The sequence below is a fragment of the Eumetopias jubatus genome, unplaced genomic scaffold (assembly GCF_037043125.1).
Source record: "Eumetopias jubatus isolate StellerSeaLion01/CBP00866 unplaced genomic scaffold, mEumJub1_p1.0 scaffold_4, whole genome shotgun sequence".
Lineage (NCBI taxonomy): Eukaryota > Metazoa > Chordata > Mammalia > Carnivora > Otariidae > Eumetopias > Eumetopias jubatus.
Window position 1 is genome coordinate 93,048,189 of NW_028274810.1, and position 19,041 is coordinate 93,067,229.

A 19,041-nucleotide genomic window follows, 5' to 3' on the forward strand; every position below is an offset into this window, starting at 1 on the left:
TGGAATGCAGGGGATTCCGAGCTTCGGGACACCAGGAGGGTGTTGTCTCGCCGTGACCGGGCCTGGGCTGTGTTCCGGTGCCCGCTGGGTTCAGGTCCTAATCACTTCTCCAGTTGTGGAGATCCTCCATTCCGGATCAGGTCTTCGTAAGCCCGTGCTGAAGGAGCATGTGCTTCTTAGGCTGGCTGACTCTGCATTCTGGTAGAGTCAGTGACCGACGTTACCGATGTTTATTTTCTTAGAAATTAGTGAGCACCCCACCAGAAACCTTGTTTAGGAAGGTGTTTCTCCTGGGCCTCGGGGGCACACCGTGTAGCTGTGACCGTCATCTTTATCTGCAGGTGAGGAAGGGGCCGGCACTGACTAGAGGTGGTGAGGGCAGCTACGTCCCAGCCCCTGAGTTGGTCAGCGCCCTGTCCTCAGATTGCTCCCCAGCCTGCTCGGGGAAGCAGGTTGTGAGGGCCTTTGGCCTGAGCCACAGTGACATTTCTTACATTCAGGAAGCCCTTACCGACTTAGGGCTTTTATGATAAGACTCTCCGCTTTTCGTGAAAGCTCGCAGTGGATTTATACGTCTGGATGAGAAACAACTTTATCTACCATGGGATGGGAAGACCCTGGTCTGAGAAATCGAGCCTTCAGGTTCATAAAGAACTGTCCTGTAAGCCGCCTTTGGGTTTCCACGTCATGGAGGTCTGTGCTGAATTAGGCCCCAGCATCAAGCCTGAGCCAGCCCTGCTTCGATGTGACGGGGAGTCCATGGGGCTGTGCAGGCCGAGCCCTCCCTGGTGCTCACGGTTGCCGCCATGCTCAAGAAGCCCAGAGTCCAGCACTGTGTTCTAGGGGTTGGCAGGAGGCCAGAGAGACCTCGATTTTGAGTTTTAGATGATATCCTTTTATTTTTTTTCCCCCTTCCTCTTCTCTTTTGACTTGACTGGTAAAATTTATGGAGCACTGACTACATCCCATGCATGTGCTAAGTGCTGTACACGGAATACCCCCACTTGATCCTTCAGATAACAGTATGAAGGATGTGCCATTACTACCCTCCTATTAGAGCTTAGGAAACCTGAGGCCCAGGATGGTTTGGTAACTTGTCCAGGGTCATGCAGCTGGAATCTGATGCCCTCAGGATTTGAATGCAGACCACCTCTCTCGAACCTGTTCCTCAACCGGAGTGTGACACCACCACCCTCACTTGCCGCCCAGCTGGCCAAAGTGGATATGAAATAACCAGCTCCTCTTCTTCTGGAGGCTTGAAAACCAAGAGGTGGCAGGGGTCCTTAGGAACAAAGCATGGTGGCAGTAGGTGCCTGGCTGGCTGCCGAGCACTTCGGGGTGGTGCTTAGGCACACCAGCTTTGGGGTCAGAGAGACCTGTCTTTGAACCCCTGCTTTGGCACACTCACACGTGTAACCTCCCCACGCTCCCTGGGGGACAGTTTCCCCTTCTGACAGGAGTGCTAGTAGTGACCTTCTAGGATTGTGTTTTCAGATTCAATGAGATACTGGCATTATGATCGCTTGGAGCAATACCGTAAGGCGTTTTAGCTGTTACTATGAATGCATTTGAAGCCGCGGGTCCGAGCCCGCCGTGGTGTAGCTGCTCAGTGGAGACTGGTAGTTGAAGCTAGCGACTGTATGTGGGGGGGGCACTGGCGCGGGGGATGATGGTCACCGTCACGCACGCTGTCGGGCTTTAGTGGTTCCTGGTCATCAGAAAGAGATTTTGGATCTGGAAGTTGCTGCTTCCCTTCCTTTCATTCTTGGCTACTCATTGAAGGACGTTCAGCTCCTTACTAATCCACCAAGTTTCTTGAGACAGAGCACTGAGCATTCGGGTGAGGGTGGAAGGGAAAGGAGAGATTGGAGCTTATGAAAATGTCTTGGTGGCGAGAGACACACCAGCTCTAAGGAAACGTGTGTGTTGACGGAGAAATAGTTTTCACTCCTACAGATCGCTTTCATCTAGCCCAGAAGAACCAAAAAGAAGTGACCTGGCTCTGATTTGATTTTCAGGCTCTTGTTCCAGGCTACCCACTTGCAAGCGTGCGTTTTCATTCCATATAGGAACGTTTGATTCTTGTGCGCTCTGGAACTAAATGCTGTGTAAAAGGATGGTGATGGTATCTTTCTTGATGGAGTACTTAATATATCTGAGGAACTGTGCTACTTTCTTTTCAGATACTTTCTGAGGCGGTCCTCAATACTGCAAGGTAGGTACTAGTGATATTCCCATTTAACAGATGAAGGAGTTGAGGCTCAGGGAGGAAGGACTTGTTCAATCTTTTTTGCTCAGAAGAGGCAGGTGAAATATTTACACTCTTGTCTGTCTTACTTCCAAGGTCCTTTGTGCCAGCCACTGACTGGCAAGGTTGTCTGTTGTAGGTCTTAGATATTGAAGCCAGAAGGCCCTGTTTTTAGGCATCTCTCTGCTTAGCTGGTCCTGACAGCCAGAAGGGAGGAGCTTTGAGACCGGTCCGAGGTTAGATTTGCAAACTTATCACAGGTTGGTAACATGTCGCATTGTGCTTCATTGGCACGAAAGCACTTGAAAGCTTTGGTGATGTGTTTCGGGGTGCTAGGGGGCCAGCTGTTGTTTCAGGACTCTGTTGTACTTGTTGTTCCCGTGGTGGACAGTGTAGAGACTGGTCCCTAATAAGGAGCTGCCCTTGAGTTGCACAGGGCAAGCAGAGGTTGGAGAGTCTTCCATATTTATTCACATCTGAAATAGGACGTCAGGAACCCAGGATAGAAGTGGGCCAAGTGCTTTCCTTGATGGGTAAGCATTGTGTTCATCTTTTCCTCGAGCCTCCCTCTGGCCATAAGTCAGAAGGCTGCACTGCCCCCTTGTAGATGAAATTCTTGGATTGAGGGAGCCTTTATTTTTTCCAAATGCTTTAAATCTTGCTTTTCCATCAAGATTTGTCTGTTTGCACCGTTTGCAGGTCAAAACCAAGGTCTCCCCCACACCTTTGGAAGCCATGTACTCCTGTCATTGGTGCAAACCCGTGGCAAAATGTTCAGTTTCATCCAGGCCATCTTATAAATCAGCGTGGGAGAAGGCGTATGTGAATTGGCTGCTTCTGCTATGAAAAAGGGAGTCTCCTCTTAGCCTTCATCAGTGAACGTGTGGGTGATGTTTTTCTCAAACTTTTCTTTTTTTAATTGGTATTTGGAATACGGTGACATTCTGCTCTAATTGTCTTCGACTTTCATGAAAGGCTTCATGACTTTTTTGTGCCATTGAGGTAGAAATGGACAGCATGTAAGACTTCCCTTGAAGATGTCTCAGGATTGCCCCTAATTACGTGTGTAACTACTAGCTGACAAAGTGGAAGGATTAGAAGCTTGTTACGTGACACCAGTCAGGAACGTGCAGAGTGGCGGCTGTAGACATCTGTGAAGCGTTAATGATCAGACAGTAGGTAATGGCACCTCGCACACCTTCTGAACGGGTCCAGGAAACCGTCAGCCAGAGAAACTGTCTGAAAAGGTGTTAGTGTTTTCGAGAAGTCCACCCATCAGTGATCGTGTTTGTGAGAGTAGAGTCTGTAATCCGACGTGGCAGGAGATTTCAGAATTTGGTTATAGATAGAATTGTTCATAACTGGCCCAGCCTGGGAGAAGAGACTCACCCTCACTGATTTTGTGAGCTGGCAAGCCATCTCCAAAAGTCATTTGAAATTAATTTTTTTTTTTTTAGTTTGGGTTTTTTAACATTTTCTAGAGAGTGTTCGGTCCTGGGAGGCAGACCTGTGTGTGTGTGTGTGTGTGTGTGTGTGCGCGCGCGCGCGCGCGCGTGTGTGCGCACGCATGCATGCTGTGTCCTTCTCTGTCGTACAGTGCTTGGAATCTGGGACCAGTCACTTTTCTGAGACTTCGTTTACCATCTGCAAAACCAGGATGAGAGTACCGATCTCATGGAGCCGTGGTGAGGCTTTCCCAAAACCCACATGTGCAGGACCCGGTTCCTAGTAGGCCTCTAAGTTTGGATTCTTAGTGTTTTTGATAAAGAATGACTAATTTGGAAAATAAAATTATATGGATGCTATAGAAGTGTTGTTTAAAACACCATTATTCTAGGGCACCTGGGTGGCTCCGATGGTTAAGTGTCTGCCTTCGGCTCAGGTCATGATCCCAGGGTCCTGGGTTGGAGCTCCACATTGGGCTCCCTGCTGAGCGGGGAGCCTGCTTCTCCCTCTCACTCACTCGCTCTCTCTCAAATAAATAAATAAAATCTTTTTTAAAAATAAAGTAAATAAAACACCATTGTTCTAATAATACAGAATAGTAGTAAAAATAGTGGTTTTGGGGGGGGTGAATCTATCCCCAGTCTTGAATTTTGATTTAGGATTACACTGTAAGCAGACAGCACTAAACTTGTATAATGAAGAGACTTGTTTTCTGGTCTTGGTTCATTTGCTTTTTAGTTATGTGATAAGTCTGACTTCGTTTTCTAAGTCCGGGCCTCAGTTTTTCTTGTTTTTAGAAGAAGTGGCTGATGAGATGGTTTCTCAGGCTCCCTTCAGCTGAACATTTCTCTGATTCGGTGTCTTATAATCTGGGGAGGTAGAGGGAGGCACACCCAAGATACCGTGCCCCGCTTCCCCCAGCTGGGGCATTAGCAGAGCCAAGAGCAGCGCGTAAGCAATCTGGCAGACCCTCCTGTCAATTGTCATCTGACATGGGGTGTTTCCCTGCGTAAACACCCCCTCTGCTGCGCGGGGCAGTCCTAAGGATCCAGCAGCACTTGCGTTTGAGTTGAGTGTGGATCGCGAGCCTAGTTCAGCGCATAGAAGAGCGGCCAGCGAGCTTTCTGGAGTATGCGCAGGGGGGTCGGGGTGTGGGCAGGGGAGGAGGCTGCAGGAGGAAAAAGGCTTTTGCACCCGCCGGGGTGGGGGGGGTGGCGGAACACCGGCTGCACCTGGGCTTCCTCCCCTTGCTGAGCTCAGCCGTGTAGAATGTGCTCCCACGCTCGGGCCTCCTTCAGGACTCGATTGAGGATTTTTGCCATTCCACCAAGTTTACCAGATAAACTTTGATCCCTGCAGAGAAACCATTCTGTGTTCTGCAGTTAGAGGTTTTGGGACCGTACACACTGAATCCGATATCCAGAACCTTTTTTTTAACCCACGCTCCGCCTGCTGAGCGTGATCATTTTGGATCTTTCCCTCCCTGAAGGGATGTGTAAGGGAACCATCAGCTGATGGCTGTTGTAGTATTTGACACAGAGCCTATATAGAGGTTGCTAAGTTTTGCTCTGGAATTAATGTACCAAGGAGGGAGGCACTTGGAGATTCTCACTGCTGGGTGGGGAGTTGTTCCATTTGTCTGCTTTCGATGGCCTCAGGTGGGCTTGGGAACAGCAGTAAATATAGAGAAACTGGATTGGTGGAGATACTCCTTGGTGCTGTCCTGGCCAGAGGGCTTCAGAAAGACAGCCGAACAGGGAGAGAATAGTACAGAACAGAAAAAAGATCTTTTTGGGGTGAATATGGAATTTGATCCACTCTTCCTGTCTTGGGTTTAGGGGAGCCACGGGTCCCCTGTGCTCCATCCTAAACAGGGCGGGGGGCACGTGTGGGGTGAGAGTTGCGGGAATCTGCCCTCCTTTGTTGGTGCTTAATGACTTGGAAACGGAAATAACACTCCGCCTACCTTGCTTGAGACTCCTGGCAGCCTAAATGGAAAACCTGCGTCAAATGAGCAAAAAATCAGGGAGGAAAGGGCCCATGAGTCCCCACAAACTGTTGTGTGAAAGTCCTAGCAGATAAGCCATATGCTTTACACTCTGGGAAGACCCCTGCCCTTTGTGGAGGGTGGGCTGTCGGGAGCTGGTGGGGCAGACGCCGGGCCAGACACCCTGCCTCATTCGCACCCGTCCTGTGGCGTGGGGAGCGTCGTGAGCTTGTGCCTCAAAGTTTCAAGCGCCAAGGCTCCAAGGGATTAAGCGGTGACTGATGTAGCTCCACCCTGCAGGTGAAGTGGGAGAATAGGACTTTTTATTGTTACTAGAGCACATCTGTGCCTTCAGAGCCTTAGACTTCTTTGGAAAAAGGTGTGGACCCTGACCTTGGAAAACTGTGTGCACATGTGTGCACACACACCTCCCTTCATGCATATACACCTCTGCCTTCATACACACACCCTTCACACACACATGCATACGTATACACCCCTGCCTTCACACACACACACACACACACACACACACACACACACACCCTCTACCCCTACTTTCTCTCACATAGACATATACACGCCCCTGCCTTCACACAGACACACAATCACACCCCTCCACAAACTGTCAAGGTGCTCACAAGCAGCGGGGCAATGACTATACCCCAGGTTAAGAACCTGCGATTTATTCCTTCCATCAAAGTTGACTTGGTTTTGGTTTTGCTTTTTTAAAACAAGAGTAGGTTTCCAGTTTCCACACCCAAAGTAGATTAGAAGCAACATATTAGATGAGGGAGTGTAGTGCAGAAAAGAGCAGAAAAATGTAAAAGCAGACACAGGGCCATGTTCCGGGAATGGTTGCTCCTACTGGTGTCCCTCTGCCCGTGAGAAATGGTTTAACTGTGCTCACTGCTCTGTCCTCTCTGTAAACACACAGACCCTGTAAAACACCTTAGAAGGCTTCCCGTCTTTCAGGATTAAAACAGTTGGTACTCGGCTATCCCTGTAGGGGCTCCCCGCTGCTCCGTGGTCATGGGAGGAGCGGCATGGCCATAGTTCCAAGTGTTAAGCAGGGTGGTGTCATCCTTCTTTTCTGCTGCTTTTTCCTGGAGACCTTCTTCTGTGGGTCTCAAATTCCTGAGGGCAGGGACCACGTCTGACTAGTCCAGCCCTGTGTCCCCAGGACCTGCCCATCACACGGTTGCTCAGTGACTGAACGAAGTGGAAAGACAGCATGGCGTGCGGTAGGAAACCTCTCTGTGTGAAGATACGGGCTCACGTACTGACTTTGTGACCTTGCCAGACTTTCTCTGAACCTCATTATTCATCTGTAAGATGAGAGGGCAGGACTTAGGTGAACTCAAAAGGTCCGTCCTGGGATCCTAATAGAATTGTTTTAGAGCAGAGACTTAACAAAAGGCACCATGTTTCTGGAGTGATCAAGGTCACCTGGGCCCCGCCACCGAATCGTTTGCTGTAAAATGGTTTCTTCGTGTTGTGTGTTTTTTTCCTCAGTTTTTAGAAAAGGACATGGATCCAGCTGTGATGAAACACAGCAGACCCCCGACGGTTGAAGGAGGCTTGATCTGCCACACGGTCTTTCACTGTGACTTTGATTCGCTCAATAGAGGGTATCGGACTTTGCCGTGGGAAGGGAAAGTCGGCCAGAGGGAATGCCTGTGTTTGTGTCTGGTGAGCCATCTCCCTCTGTGCGCGACCCTCGCCGCCGTGTCCCTCCCGGAAGATTCAACCAGGCGGCAGTCAGTCAGCAGAAGAAACACTTTTCTTTTTATTAACCCACATGTGCAGTTTTCCAGAGTGACCTACAGATGAGTTGTGGGCTGGGCTGGCTGGTGACACTTTCCCCATGTCGCCCCCAGCACAACTCGTTCCTGAGCCACGTGGCAGAAAACAGATTCGGCTTCTACAGAGTCGCTTGTTGGGTCACAGATTATACAGGACAAGCCATGGTTACGTTAGCCTCCATAAATTGTGGGAAATCAGCCTGGGCTGCAGCACAGTTTACCTTTGTGCTGTCTGAAGTAAGACCTTGCTAAGCCTCTCGGGAATGTAAACAAGTGAAGGTCTTGATGAACTTGAGAACGGACTGTAGAGGCCTTGAAGCTTTGGGTGGTTGTTTATGTATGGACAGATGCTATTAAGTGCAGATCTGCCTCGGCCAGCCACTAGAGCAGGCCAAGCCGGACTTCTCAGAAATCCACGCAGTTTGCGTTACTGCTTATCCTTGAGATTATAAACTGTGTGTTTGAAAAGGGCACATGGAAACCATATACATGCAAATGAGGCTTTGACACTGCCTTCTAGCAGGTGGCTCTTGCTAGAAAACGGGAGTCCTCTCCAACTTCTTGGGCTTCCTCCCCTTTCCAGTAAGTTCTGTCCTCCTGTCCTGGCCAGACCGTCCTCCCACAGTCACTAGAGACGTCCTCCTGTATCAGTTACTGTTGCCAGCTAACAGAATCACCCCGAACCTAGTGACTTAAAACAACAGTAATCATTATGTCCGGTGCTTTCCGTGGGCCAGAAATTCAGGAGGGCTTGCTTGGGTGGTGGTTCCGGCTTGGGGTCTCGAGCTGTTGCACTCAGACAGCTGAAGGTGGGAGAGGGGTATCTGGGGGGCTGGCTGAGAGTCTCATAGTCCCTCCGTGTGGCTCTCCTGTGCGGGCTGGGTTGGGCTTCCTCACAGCATGGCCGCTGTAGGGCCGTCGAACTGTTTACATTGCAGCTTGGGGCTCCAAGCCCAAGTGTTCAGCAAGCAAGGTGAAAATGAATCGTCTTTTATATGGCTTGGCCTCAGAAATCACATCATCAGATCTGCTCTTCTCTGTTGATAGAAACAGTCGCCAAAGCTCTCCCATTTCCAAGGAGGGGTTGCATAGACTCCACCTCTCAGTGGGAAGGGTGTCAAAGTCACTCCTCGTGAGAGGAACATGCCGGGTGAGAGAGCTTCTTATGGCCATTTTCGGACAATGTAATCTGTTTAACCTTCTGAGATACAAGGCTCTTCCTGTCATTCATCTGTGGAAGGATATTTAGGGGCTCCTAATCCCTCTGAAGAAGTAGATTTTAAAGTTTTCAAGGCCAGAGAACATGGCACAGAAGGCTTACCTACAAAGGAGACACCACTGCTGGGAGACAGGAGGTCTTGGGCCTGGGCCTGGAGCGTACTTAGAAAACTGCTGCCCTCTGAGCCGTTTGGGGGGAAACCAGCCTGACTGTAGGCCCCTCGAGACAAGGCCCTGGTCACCTCCCACGGCCACACCTTCCTCCTGCGTGGGCCTCGCTGGGCATGTTTATCCCACTGCGCCTGCAGAGCTCCCCGCCCCCCCGCCGCCCGTATCTGTGCACTCCTGGGTGCATGCAGCCAGTGATAACCAGCTCAGGTACCCTTCTCCTGAGAAATCTTTTGAGGTTTCCTATACTCCTTAGTATCATCTTTACTGTAACTTTGTTCGCTTTGTGGATAGGTGTGTTCATTGTATTAGACTTTATCACAGGTTGGGACATGTATTTTCATTTCTACCTAGGGGCTGAATAAATTGATGAGTATTTCCAAAGTGGTCTGTGCCCTTCTACCTCATTTAATAGGGCCGGGTTTTACTGCATGCAAATGATGGACAACCCTGGCAGGTGTCTGAATTCCCTAGGAGATTTTTCAAGCTGTAGTGTTTTATTCAACTTATTATTCTGAAAAACTGTTCTGTTTTAGTCTGTTTTAACGGTGGTTTTACTTGTTGTAGGGTGATTGAAGCAGTTTTGTGCTTTTTCTTGAATTCATGTGAAAAACTAGCAGAAAGTGAAGCTTTTCCTAAATTGGTTTATATGCTTAAGTGCGCACACCCAGAACACCTGTCCCAGCCCCGGAGAGCCTGGCCTGAAGCGGGGTAACCGTCCCCTCCTGTTCTTTGATATCCTAACAAAGACTCTTCCTCGATTTTTTTTTTTTAATATGAATTTTGACCACAGCGTTGAGTTCCTGAAGACAGGGACTTTGTTTTATTCACCATTCAGTATCAAAAACCATTCAATATCAAAAACAGTGCTTATCGTGCACCTGGGTCGCTCAGATGGTTGAGCATCTGCCTTCGGCTCAGGTCATGATCCCGGGGTCCTGGGATCGAGTCCCGCATCGGGCTCCCTGCTCAGCGGGGAGTCTGCTTCTTCCTCTGTCCCCGTCTCTCTCTCTCTCTGTCTCTCATGAATAAATAAATAAAATCTTTAAAAAGAAAAAAAAACAGTGCTTATCACCTAGGAAACACTCAAGTACTGATTGAATGACTAATTGAATGGGCAGCGAACTCTGGATAGTGAAGTGAAATGGGTCATTCTTTTCCTATTTTCCTTTCAGCCTGGAAACCACCACCCGTGGGAGGTAGATTTGGTGAAGCACACTGTCCAAAGGAAGGGTCTGGGAGCAGTTCAGGGTTTGAAGGAACCATCCTGGGGAGAGAGCCCTTAGTCACAGGGATGACTGTCCACACAATAAATAGAAAGCCAGTTAGGGGCAGGAACCAGGGTGGGAATCCCACCCCCGCCTCCCACCCCCTCCATCACTGTCTTTCTGGGGTCACACCCCTGTTGTTGCCCATAGTCCTGGAGCATCTGTGTTTTCTTCACTCTCCGGTGCTGTGTCCTGTCTGGACCCCTCAGGGTTTGGGATGATTCCCAGGTGAAGGGCTCCAGTTCACTCTGATTTTAACTTTTTATAAGCTGTCATTAAGCTTCACCAGGTTGCTTTGCTTCTGGGAAGCGTTTAGTCATTTCCTAATTTAATGATAGATGTCCTTAGCCCTAGAAATTTATAATGAAACATTTCCAATTAGAATTCATTGGGATTAATGCAAAACAGGAGTTAGAACATTTTGCAATAGTATTTATTTAGTGTTCTCAAATAGATCCAGTCAGACAGAGGACTATGGGGGAGGGAGCCTTTATGCCTCCGGCGCCCTTGGGGGGAAGGTTGTGAGCAGCATACTGGTTTGGGGCTTGGCTTGTGAGCAGGCTCCATGGAAGGTGGATACAGTATCTTTTCATGTTGATCTTTCCGGCCAAGTTAGGACTGGCTCTTCCTAGATAATACACTGCTCAATTTCTAGTTTATCTCCTCCGACTCCCTGTGTGTTCTATGAAGGTTTCAGTGTAGCCAGGTTTATTTCTATCTGATTTTGTTTTTTGTTCTCAGGAAGATTATTATTATTATCCAGTTGAGAATATGTCTGAAGACCAGAAGTTTTTAGGGGTGATGAGTGGTCTTTGAATTAGAATTATATATAAAATGTTTCTGTGCATGTGCAGTTTTCTGGAGCCTTAGCTTTGATCAGAGTCTGGGAATCTGCAGTCCCCCAAAATGATTGTTTTATTTTTAGTTTTTAAAAAGATTTTAGGGGCGCCCAGGGCGGCTCAATCTGTTGAGCATCTGCCTTCAGCTCAGGTCATGATCCCTGGGTCCTGGGATCGAGCCCCACATCGGGCTCCCTGCTCAGTGGGGAGCCTGTTTCTCCCTTTCCTGCTTCCCCTGCTGTGCTCTCTCGCTCTCTGTCAAATAAAATCTTTTCAAAATTCTTAAAAAAATAAAAATAAAAAGATTTTTTTTTTTTTTTAAGTAATCTCTACACCCAGTGTGGGGCTCTAATCCACAACCCTGGGATCAAGAGTTGCATGCTCCACCAACTGAGCCAGCCAGGTGCCCCCAAAATGAGTGGTTTGTTTGTTTGTTTGTTTGTTTTAGAAAGAGTGAGAGCATGGGTGAGCAGGGGGAGGGAGGGAGAGAATCCCAAGTAGACTCCCCGCTGACATGGAGCCCAATGTGAGGCTCAATCTCAGGACCTTGAGATGCTGACCTGAAAACAAGAGTCGGATGCTTCACTGACTGAGCCCCCCAAAATTGGTGTTTTAAACCAGGGTTTTCGGACTTGACTCTGGCATTTGGGGCCAAGTTGTTAGGGTCTGTTGTCTGCCTTGTAGAATGTTTAGAAGCATCGCTGGTCCCTGCCCATTAGATGCCAGTAGCTCTTCCTCCCCCAGTGAGGACAACCAAAAAATATCTCCATACATTGCCACATGTCTCCTGGGGGTTTGTGGGGAAGGCAGAATCAACCCCAGTTGAGAAACACTAGTATGCACCCTTTTTTCAATAGACATGATTTTTTAGTTTTTGGTTCACGGGAAAATTGAGCAGAAGGTACAGAGTACCCATATATTCCCTGCCTCCACACATGCATGGCCTTCCCACTACAAAACAAGCCTTCCCCACCAGAGTTACAGCTGCGGAACCTACAGTGACACATCATACTCACTCACTCCTTAGTCTCCACTGGGATTCACTCTTGGTGTTGTGCAGACTGTGGGTTTGGACAGATTGGTAATGATGCATATCCACCGTGAGAGTAGCATGCAGAGTAGCTTCACTGTCCTAAAACTCCTCCCCTTCAGTCCCTGGCGACCACTGATCTTTTGACTGTCTCCATAGTTTTGCCTTTTCCAGAATGTCACATAGTTGGAATCATACGGTATGTAGCCTCTTCAGACTGGCTTCTTTCACTTAGTCATACACATTTAAGTTTCCTCCATGTCTTTTCATGCTTGATAGCTTATTTCTTTTGAGCGCTGAATAATATTCCAGTGTCTTGGTGGACTACACATTGTTTATCCATTTACCTGCCAAAGGACATCTTGGTTGCTTCCAAGTTTTGGCAGTTGTGAGTAAAGTTGTTATAAACATTTGTGTGCCAGTTTTTGTATGGAAATAAGTTTTCAGCTCCTTTGGGTAAATACCAAGGAGTGCAGTTGCTGGATCGTATGGTGAGACTATGTTTAGTTTTGTAAGAAACTGCCACACTGTCTTCGAAGTTGGTTGCATACCATTTTGCGTTCCCACCAACAGTGAGTCAGAGTTCCTGTTGCTCCACATCCTTGTCAGCAATCAGAATCCTGGATTTTGGCCATTCTAATAGGTATATAATGGGATTTCATTATTGCTTTAATTTGCATTTCCCTGGTAACAAATGATGTGGAGCATCTTTTCATATTATTTGCCATCTGTAAGTCTTCTTTAGGGAGGTGTATGTTTAGGTTTTTGGCTCACTAGTTTACATCTTTTAACTAGTTTGGAATCATTTAGGGTGTTCTCTTCTGGCACGGTCGTGGGGGTAGGGGTGGGGATACACAGCTGTTTATGGAGTTTGAGCACAGAGCTCCATTTTATAGCAACAGGAAAGATTTCAGGGTTGGGTTGAGTGGGGCAAATGTAAAATATATATATTTTTTTAAATGTTTTTAAAATATTTAAAACATGTATTTATACACATACACAGAAAATAGTCCCAAACACATACTGCTGTATATTAAGAATGTCATAGATATTGAGTCATTGCAACAACCCTATGACTGTCCCCATTTTATGGATACATAGAGGCTTGGAGAGGTTAAGAAATTTGCCCAAGGTTATAGTTAATGAATGGCAGGACTGGAAATCGAATATAAGTCTCTCTAGTGGCAACTCAGTTTGTCTGTGTTCTCAACCCTTGAAGTGGTGTGAGAATGTCTTCCCATGCCAGCAGGCCAGACCCGTATCACCGTGGCATTGGCCAGCATAGAATACATGGCACCGGTAGGGAATTCATGGTTGCTAGAATGTTTCACCAAACAGAACAAGTGCTACACCATTTCTGGGGTGAGTGAGTGTGTGTGTGTCTTTGTAGGGTAGTAGCCACTTTGTTGTGTATCCCAGAATAAATTGTCCCTGATAACCACCTTCAACAGGGGCAGGTTTGTTGTTTCTTTTTTAAAAAAACAGCCTGCTCTGTATGTCCAGTCAGTTACATGGGAATGAAATAGCCTCCAGTTAACTTGATGTGTTAGTTGTTTGGTGAAATAGAGTGGGTCCTTGTTCCATAGCCTGTTTGTGGTTAATACCCCTGGAGTGTAGATGGTCATAATCAAAGGTTCTTTTTCATTAGTCAATTATGACATTTCCAGGATTACTTTATGTATTTTATGAAGATTCTTTAGTGTGTTGATTTCGGTCTTTCAAAAATTTGAGATTGGTCTGGGCATATGAGAACGGTGCCTCTGATGGGCAGTGTCGGCTGCCTCAGCTATACTTCTCGGGGCGGGGGGTGTGTGCCGTGGTCTTCTCTGCTCTGCCGCGGCCACCTTACTCGCCTTTGTTGTCCTACCTCCTGAGGCCTAGCCTTTTGTGTTGCAGCCCGCTGGGTACTGAATTTACTCTCACTTTACCCCCACTCCGTTCCTTCCTCCTCCTCCCGCCTCCATTATTGATCACATGTTGATGATGACTGGCCTGTGGTGGCTCTGAGTAAATATTTGCAGCCTGAATGTCCAGTGAGACGAGTCCTGGGAGCACACAGTGTGGTCTTTATCCTCCTGGGCCCCTGCAGCAGCAGTGACCCCAGTTTGCTGCACTTGTCTGCTCTGCAGCTGGAGCCACCTCTTCACCGGAGATGCTCCGGGTCTCGGTTGCCTTTGCAAGGGACTCTCACCTGGGGATACGTCCCAGGCTTCAGTTGAATGACAAGGACTTTAACCTTAGTGCACATCTTGCCACTTGTTCTTTGCCTGGCTTTGTCCCTGGCCTGGAGCTCATCGAGGAACGTGGCTCGAATGTCCAGGACAAAGCCTAACTTGGCTCGAATGTCCAGGAGAAAGCCTAACTTGCTGCTCGAGCATGCTCCCTTGCGGGGCCGATCAGGAGGTAACACATTTGCATCTCCCGTGGTCCGTTGAGTTGGAAAAGGAAAGCCGAGGGGGCTTTGAGGTGTGGTTGGAACTCCGGCCCACTTGCCACTTTGAGTATCTTCCACACATCTCCACATGAGATAGATGGTACTGTCACAGAGCCCATCCCCCCACTCTCCAGGAGAGGTGTTGGAGGGCCCACTGCGCCCTGCTTGGTGTTAGAATATCCGGGGGGTTGGGGGGGAGAATACCCTGGGCAAGCTGAAACTGCAAGGACGCTTCCCCCCTCCCCCCCAATTTTATTTATTTATTTGAGAGGGAATGAGCACAAGCTGGGGGGTAGGGGAGGACAAAGGGGGAGGGAGAAGCAGGCTCCCTGCTGAGCAGGGGGCCCTTGACAAGGGGCTCGATCCTAGGACCCTGAGATCATGACCTGAGCCCAAGGCAGATGCTTAACTGACTGAGCCACCCAGGTGCCCCAAGGATGCCTTTTAAAAAGGTTTCAGTGTTTCTGTTGGCAAAATGGCCCAGAACTTCTGTTTCTCTTTTCACAGAGTGACCAGCAGCTGGACTGTGCCTTGGACTTGATGAGGCGCCTGCCTCCACAGCAAATCGAGAAGAACCTCAGCGACCTGATCGACCTGGTACGAGCTTTGTTCATATGGTTTCCTTTGGGCTGTGGCTCATAATTGATTGACTCTGTGTGCCTTTTTCCATGCGGTGTTCCAAACCCAGAAGAAACCTTCCACCACCACCGAGTTCTGAGAGTCCTCCTTTCTGTTGTCTCTCAGAGCCAGCTGGGTTAAGAAAGCCCAAGATGGGAGCTCGGAAGTTGATCTGTGTCCCCTTGCCCCAGCTGCATGTTTTCAAGTCTCCAGAAGCTTGCATTTCAACATGGGGAGGAAGAGGCCACACACACCCAGTGGGCATTCAGCAGTGCCTGGTGCCAGGCTTCCTTCCTTTGTTTCTTTGCTGTTGTGGAAGTCCCTCCAGCCAAGATAGTACAAAATCTACCCTATAAAATAGTTCACGGGGCTTCACTTCCACTTTGACCAGTACAAAACACAAAAGTCAGCTGTCAAAGAGCTCATCACATCTATTTTTTAAATCTATATATATATTTTTTAAAGATTTTATTTATTTATTTGAGAGAGAGAGAATGAGAGATAGAGAGCACGAGAGGGGGGAGGGTCAGAGGGAGAAGCAGACTCCCTGCTGAGCAGGGAGCCCGATGTGGGACTCGATCCCGGAACTCCAGGATCATGACCTGAGCCGAAGGCAGTTGCTTAACCAACTGAGCCACCCAGGCGTCCCTATATATATATATTTTTTAAAGATGTTATTTATTTATTTGACAGAGAGACACAGCGAGAGAGGGAACACAAGCAGGGGGAGTGGGAGAGGGAGAAGCAGACTTCCCGCAGAGCAGGGAGCCCGATGCGGGGCTCGATCCCAGGACCCCGGGATCATGACCTGAGCCGAAGGCAGACGCTTAACGACTGAGTCACCCAGGCGCCCCTAAATCTATATTTTTTTAAAATTCAGAATAATTGGTCTCAAAAGGATGCCTCAGATTAACTGGCACCGTAATATTATTTGAAATGCCTCAAAATATTTAGTAAAATCCATAAAGCTATGGAAAATATTGAAAAGAAGTAAGATAAACTAAAATCAGGCCCCAAGAGGCCAACTGAGTTACTAGCTTATTTGGCCAGTGCGTTCCGGCTCTGGTGCCCAGTCAGTCCTCTGTTGGGTTTGTTGCACCCGTCTCCTGGGAGGTGATGATGCGCGGCCAGCCATGGCTCGGTGATGAGGTGTCTTTTGCAGAATGGTTTGAAAACGTGTCCGTATGCCATAGTGACGCTTCATTCCACCGTCTGACTTGAGAGTGATGGTACTAGGAGAAGCATTCTTGCAGGAGACTCGCATCATTCAGAGAGAGGACCTCGCAGCTGTCCACGGCCTGTCGTCACAACCGCGCGCGTCCTTACAGGCACCGCCGGACGGGGTGGGGGTGAACGCGCCAGCCTGTGCTGGTGACACCCCCGCAAGGAGGAGAGGCAGGTTTCTTGAGGTCAGTGGCCCTGATGAGAAAGGCAGCCACGGGCCCTTGTGATGAGAGGAAGGTAGACTTAAAGGCGTGATGGGTCCCGGCTGACACGGCGTGTGAGGTGAGTGTGAAAGGAGAGAGCGTAGCCGAATGGGGTGAGAACCAGAGTCCGGGAGGTGCCGTCAGCGCCCGCGGCCGACGGAGTGCAGCGAGGGCTGTGATGGCAGGCCCCGTCTGGAAGGGCGGTGGCCCCTTTGCTCCAGCTGCCCGCCGTTGCCCTGTGGGAGGACGATCCTCTGTGACCTGTGTTCCGAACTTTCTGGAGAAGCCGTACTTTGGGAGTTTGAGTGAGACCTCCTGGTTTCTCAGCATCGGCCCAAACATGGGATTGGTTAGATCTGGTTTTGTATAGCATGTGAGTTGGGGGATGGGGCGGGTTAGGTGGGGGGTGTGGAGCGAAAGCAGTCTTCGCTAGGAAATCCTTTTTTTTTTTTTTTACAAAGATTTTATGTATTTATTTGACGGAGAGAGACACAGCGAGAGCAGGAGCACAAGCAGGGGGAGTGGGAGAGGCAGGCTTCCCCCCGAGCAGGGAGCCCGATGCGGGGCTCGATCCCAGGACCCCGAGATCATGACCTGAGCCGAAGGCAGACGCTTAACGACTGAGCCACCCAGGCTCCCTTCGTTGGGAAATCCTGACGTACACAGTTTGGAGAGTCGCAAGGGGTCCTTGCAGGTCAGAGGGAGGGCTTGAACTTGGGGTTGTCACGTGGTCATTGTCACCATCCCCCACTCGCTGAGCCTGGTGCTCACTGCACCGTGCCGCGCAGTTTGCTTGCTTGGCCGGATATGACTCCCAGCCCTACAGGGCAGCAGCCTGGGGAGTGCTGTATTGCTTCACGTTTCTCTTGGTCAGAGATTTTTGCTTGATCGTATGTGGCAGAGATGGGCGAAGGCCGATGGTGGGATCCGATCCCTAATTGGGTCAGCGGCAGAGGCTTCTTTGTCTTTAAACTCAGCATGAAAGCATGCTTGGCTGAGTTTAAACCTAGTGTGCCAATTTAGCTATTACTGTATTTTGGAAATCAACCAAACAGAGAAGAAATGATGAGTGAATTTTTCTCAGGAGACCCTTCTTTGGTGTTCAACGGGCTGTTTTGTTCTTATGGCAATGGAAGTGTGTTTTCTCTGTGATCCCCCTGGTCAGTCTTTATCTCGGAGATGGGCACAGAGCTGCTTTTATGGGAACCCGGTCAGCTACTGCCTCTGCTGGGTCTGGCACAGGTACTTGGGCCCGGCCGGAAAGCCGCAGCACTGATGGTGAGTGAAGGAGAACCTTGGGAGCTGTCTCTCACCTCAGCCACACACCAGGTGCTCCCCCAGGTCAGCCCTGGCATGCAGTTTGCAGAGGCTCCTTGGGCCCCGCTCGAAGTACCACACTGTTCCTGTCGCTGAGGGGGACGTGCTGTGTGACCTCCCACAGGTTACTGTCAGAATGCACTGCCTTTTCCCTTGCAACTTTGTCTTCTGCAGAACGTGGCTGGAGAGGAGGATGGAGGCAGACCTAGGTTGCGGGTTTGACAGCCAACACCTGCCGTGTGCCCAGGACTGAGCTGGACGAGGTGGTTTGTGTTAGTGCTTCAGCGGGTTTTCACAGTCCCCCTTGAATGTACCTAGGACCACTTCACCTCTTTTGTATGATTGAGACTCTCAGGAAGAAGCCAGGCAGCCCCAGGAGTCCCAGTTCCTTCTGCAGGGGTAACTCTGCTGGGCCCCTTTGCGTGACTCGCTCACACCCAGAACAACAGATTAAATGTGGTATGTCTTCCTGATGTGTCCGTCTAAACTGTTAGGGGGCAAAGTGTTAAATAATTCATTAGTAATCTGAAATATTAAAACATCTCCTTTATGGAGAATAATTTAGAGTTCCTGTAATTAAAAACAACAGCAGCAGTTCTAGAGACCTGAAAGACAGCCCCTCCTCAGAGCCGGACCACGTGGGATTAGCAGTTCACTTTTGTCCATCACTCCGTCGGGGGGCTGGAGAGGCGCCCACTGCCCCTCGCCAGGTTGTGTGGAGGCCAGCCTTGGGCCCCTTCTACCTCCTGAGGCTGAACAGGAGGCCATAGTAGATTACCGTCCTCCAGAATGGGCTGGGGAATCGGTGTTCTCATTAATATTTTAATTTGAAGTATGATGAATGTCAGAATGGAAATGGAGCATGGCTCTTCCCCGAATTAGGATCTGGTAAAGCACACCTCGTTAAAACTCTACTGACATGCTTCAAAAGCCACTTTTTGATTAAAGGCCTTGCTTCAAGGTCCCTGCTCTGCACCATAGTGTATGAGGGGCATTTGGGCTGGTTTTGTACAAGGTCCTATGACCAGTCCTAGAAATTACTTCTTTGAATGTTTTCCTTTCGTTGCTGCTATTTTTCTTCTCTTTACCCTGGGAATGACGGGGGTTTTTTGTTTTGTTTTTAACTGGGTCTGCAGAATTCCGTCGTTCCTTTCAGAGTTGGTCCATGCTGAGTGTACTCCTGTGTCTCTGAAGTTCACTTGCAGTTTTATTTCTTCCCAGAGCTGTGACTGCAGA

The 19,041-nt window shown here is 49.0% G+C and overlaps 1 protein-coding gene across 3 annotated transcripts in view; it reads left to right on the forward strand.

Annotated features, from left to right (window-relative positions):
- Nucleotides 1-19,041, forward strand: part of CAPZB (capping actin protein of muscle Z-line subunit beta) — a 131,923-nt gene that overhangs the window by 45,120 nt on the left and 67,762 nt on the right. For all 3 annotated transcript variants that reach the window (XM_028108362.2, XM_028108360.2, XM_028108363.2), the window contains exon 2: nucleotides 14,951-15,040. In XM_028108362.2, the coding sequence (XP_027964163.1) occupies nucleotides 14,951-15,040 (90 nt within the window). The remainder of the gene's footprint in view (nucleotides 1-14,950; nucleotides 15,041-19,041) is intronic.